This window comes from Cibotium barometz, chromosome 57, assembly GCF_041138505.1.
Source record: "Cibotium barometz isolate CiBa-2024 chromosome 57, ASM4113850v1, whole genome shotgun sequence".
NCBI lineage: Eukaryota > Viridiplantae > Streptophyta > Polypodiopsida > Cyatheales > Cibotiaceae > Cibotium > Cibotium barometz.
The window spans coordinates 20,902,240-20,905,607 of record NC_141102.1 but is presented as its reverse complement, the minus strand read 5'-3'; the positions used below and the strand labels follow the sequence as shown (position 1 = coordinate 20,905,607).

General features: G+C 38.5%; 1 protein-coding gene across 3 annotated transcripts; it reads left to right on the top strand.

Annotated features, from left to right (window-relative positions):
- The first annotated feature begins 289 nt into the window (after positions 1-289).
- LOC147606540 (major pollen allergen Bet v 1-K-like) lies at positions 290-1,365 on the top strand. 3 transcript variants are annotated; one of them, XM_086792089.1, is made up of 3 exons: positions 290-452; positions 565-769; positions 870-1,365. In XM_086792089.1, the coding sequence occupies exons 1-3, from the start codon at positions 342-344 to the stop codon at positions 1,145-1,147; spliced, it is 594 nt and encodes a 197-aa protein (XP_086648215.1). In that variant the 5' UTR covers positions 290-341; the 3' UTR covers positions 1,148-1,365. The 3 variants fall into 3 exon arrangements, with proteins under 3 accessions (XP_086648215.1, XP_086648217.1, XP_086648218.1); XM_086792091.1 differs by having other exon boundaries at positions 291-452; positions 610-769; XM_086792092.1 differs by having other exon boundaries at positions 387-471.
- Positions 1,366-3,368: the final 2,003 nt, after the last annotated feature.

Here is a 3,368-nt window from a genome sequence, read left to right as displayed (position 1 = left end):
GACCATATTGAGGTTCATGCACCTACACTAAAAAGAAATGTGTATCATAATTTAGAATTCAAATGTTCTATTTTAAAATATAGTTTTTAAAATACACCATTGACTTTCACTTGTTGCTAGAATATTACATGCTTTCCTATAAGGTTTCCTATAAGGAGGTTTTGTGTGATGTATTGAAAAATACATTATAGGTGGATAAAATTTTGTATTTGTTGGAAATATTATATATTATGTCCATAAAATTCCAAACTGCAAACCTTCCACGTCGAGGTGCCGTCCCTGCGCACTTTAGGCATGTATCTCGTGTTTGTGAGCCTTTACACCTATCTTGACCCACACTCATGGTAATATCTCGTGTTTGTGAGCCTGTACTCTTAGAACATCCTTCTTTCGACGTTGTGAACGAGAAGAAGAAGAAGATGGATTCCAAACTGCAAAGCTTCCACGTCGAGGTGACCGTCCAGACTCATGGTAAATGACCCCTCATGCACATGTATCTCCTATCTAGACCCACACTCATGGTAATATCTCGTGTTTGTGGCCTGTACTCTTACAAAACCCTAGAAGAAGAAGAAGATGGATTCCAAACTGCAAAGCTTCCACGTCGAGGTGACCGTCCAGCATCCTCCGTCTGTGGTGTGGCAGAATCACGTCAAGAACCTCCAGAGGTCGGCGTCCATAGTCCTGCCGGGGCACTTCGACAAAGTGGAGTACCTTGAAGGGCCGCCTCTAGCGCCGGGAGGAGTCTTCCTAGTAACCTATGACGAAGGTGATGAACATCGCTTCGCTTGTCAGTTTTAGCTTGTAACATTTTGTCCTGTGTGCTCAAGCTAACTTGTTTTGCTCTCTCTCACTATATACGAGTATAGCCGTCCCTCACTATAGCTACATGAAGCTGCGGTGGGATGAGATCGACCACGACAAGCATTGCTTCAAGTCTACTCTCGTGGACGGAGGCGCCCTCGGAACACACTTCGCACACTTGGCCTACTCCTTGCAGATCCTACCTGGCGCTGACGTGGACTCCTGCCTCATGCACTACACCGTGGAGTACGTGGACCTTGGGCAGCACAACTTCCACGACTTCATCAAGGAGGAACTTCACAAAATCTGCAAATCTCATGAGTCACACCTGAGCTCTGTTTGAAGGATCGTTCGGACGGTTACACTATATAGCAAATAAGGTGCATCTGATATGTAGTATAAAAGTACTTGCTCATTGTTGAATTTCCACGTATGATGCTGAAGGCCTTATCCTCAAGGCTTATATAATAAAAGTGCTGGCTCGGTGTTGAATTGCCACATAGGACGCTGGAGGCCTTATCCTCAAGCAAATATATGATTTAAGTATCCCACCATTATGCATATGCCTCTAAACTAGCTTTGTTGTATGACTTGTAAAACTGTGTATAAATCTTTAAGTTATGCTGATCATCTCCTCTCCCAAGTTTGTTTCTCATCTCAAACTCGTACATGCAAACTTACATACTATTCCAAACACTACCTCTAGTACTTAGTGATTTAGATAAACCTTGTAACATTTTCCTTAGCCACAATTGTATGCACATTTTCCTTAACCACAATTGTATGCACATCACCCGGACACAATCATAGCGAGAACTCATTATATCTATAGCACAGTTCATTACAAACAAATGTGAATGTATCTAGGCAGATTATCGAGGCAATATATGGTATGCGACTTAAATTGCATGGAGTTTTATAACAAAGCATACTCACCCTAGTTACATGGACAAGGACTCTTCAAATCTCATCTATAACTTGGATTGCCCCAATCGTATCTACTCTCAACAATGTCTCACCAACATCTTATGAGCTCTGCCTCTAAATGTTTTTCAGATCTCATCTAGAACCTAGATTGCTCCAATGATATCTTCTCTAACCAATGCCTCATCAACATCGGGCAAGCTCTACGTGTAAATGTTATGTATCCTAGTGGCATAGCAAATGAACACGTTGGCTTCCTTTTCTAATTTGGTCTCTCTCTTTCTCCTCTACATAGAATATAACTAAAAACAATGCCACCAATGGGGGGGGTGTGTGTGGGGTGTGGTAGATGTTAATAATAGAACTCTTTCCCTACACAAAATATAACTGAGAACAATATCATCGATGGGGGGCCTATTGGTGTGGTAGATGGTAATAATAAAACTCTCTCTCTCTCTCTCTCAGGGTTGTAATATGCTTCAAATATAGCCTCAAAGTTATAATGTTGGTTCCATTAATTTTCAGTACTAAAATATTACATGCTTTCATTTATTTGGTTTCCTATAAGGTGGTTTTTTGTGTTGTATTAAAAAACATATTGTAGGTGGATAATTATTTTTATTTGTTGATAAGACTATATATTGTGGCTAGGATACATTATACTTTTATGTTTTATGGTCATTATTATAATTTGAGTGTAATCAACTAGAAGAGCTAGAGTCTAAAAAATACTAGAGTAAAGACAAAAAAAATTGATTTAGGCTATATAGAGTTATATAAAATTGAGAACAAGAACAACTAGAGGTGAGAGAAGCACTCATAGTGGTATTGTGGTGTGCATGTCCAGCTTAAGTAGCTCAAAGCACAAACATGAGAAATTGAAGATAGAAACTTAATTGTAAAGGGAAACGTAGAGATCAAATAGATGAGGGCTTCTTTCATAGCCACACCCCTTAGTTGTACACATACCAACTTGCACTTTGTTTTTTGTGTGTAATGCGTATAGTAGGGCATAGTCTCCTGATGGTAACAAGCCATTTTATATATATTTAAAAACTTAAGGAAACATAATTTAAACCTCAAATTTAGGGTCATTAATTGGAAGAGAGGCAGCTTAACACTTAGTAAGGAAACTTAAGTTTCCTTAAGTTTCTTAAGTAAACAAACATGATTCAGACCTCAAATTTAGGGTCATGAATTGGAAGTGAAGCAGTTTAACACTTAGTAGTAGGTAGACACAGGGGTCCTAACACTTCCACTATGAAAGAGAAATAGTTATCGTGGTTATGATATAGGTTATTATCTCAAATATCCGCATGTCTAGGGTTTTAAACATGCATGGTTAAAGATGTACATTAGTAGGTTTAAGCATAGGATGTTCAAGTAAAAGATTTGTTTGTTTGTTTGTGTGTGTGCATGTGAGCATGTTTATGCATGTGTGTGTACATGTGTGTGTATGCATGTATGTGTACATGTGTGTGTGTGTGTATGTGTGTGTATATTCATGAATGCATGTGCATTTCTAAATCTATTTCTCAACATGTTACTTTAAGTTACCAATGTTTTATCCATCATAGAGAACCTTTGCTTCCATATATTTGAATGTTTCTTCTTGTTGGTGGATACTTATGAAAGATTTT

What these genes read in the sequence shown, in the direction of transcription:
- LOC147606540 (XM_086792089.1), top strand. Translation starts at nt 342, where the DNA reads ATGGTAATATCTCGTGTTTGTGAGCCTGTACTCTTAGAACATCCTTCT. An exon ending in TGCAAAGCTTCCACGTCGAG is followed by an intron (nt 453 to 564) that starts GTGACCGTCCAG and finishes ACAAAACCCTAG; the next exon opens with AAGAAGAAGAAGATGGATTC. An exon ending in CCTAGTAACCTATGACGAAG is followed by an intron (nt 770 to 869) that starts GTGATGAACATC and finishes ATACGAGTATAG; the next exon opens with CCGTCCCTCACTATAGCTAC.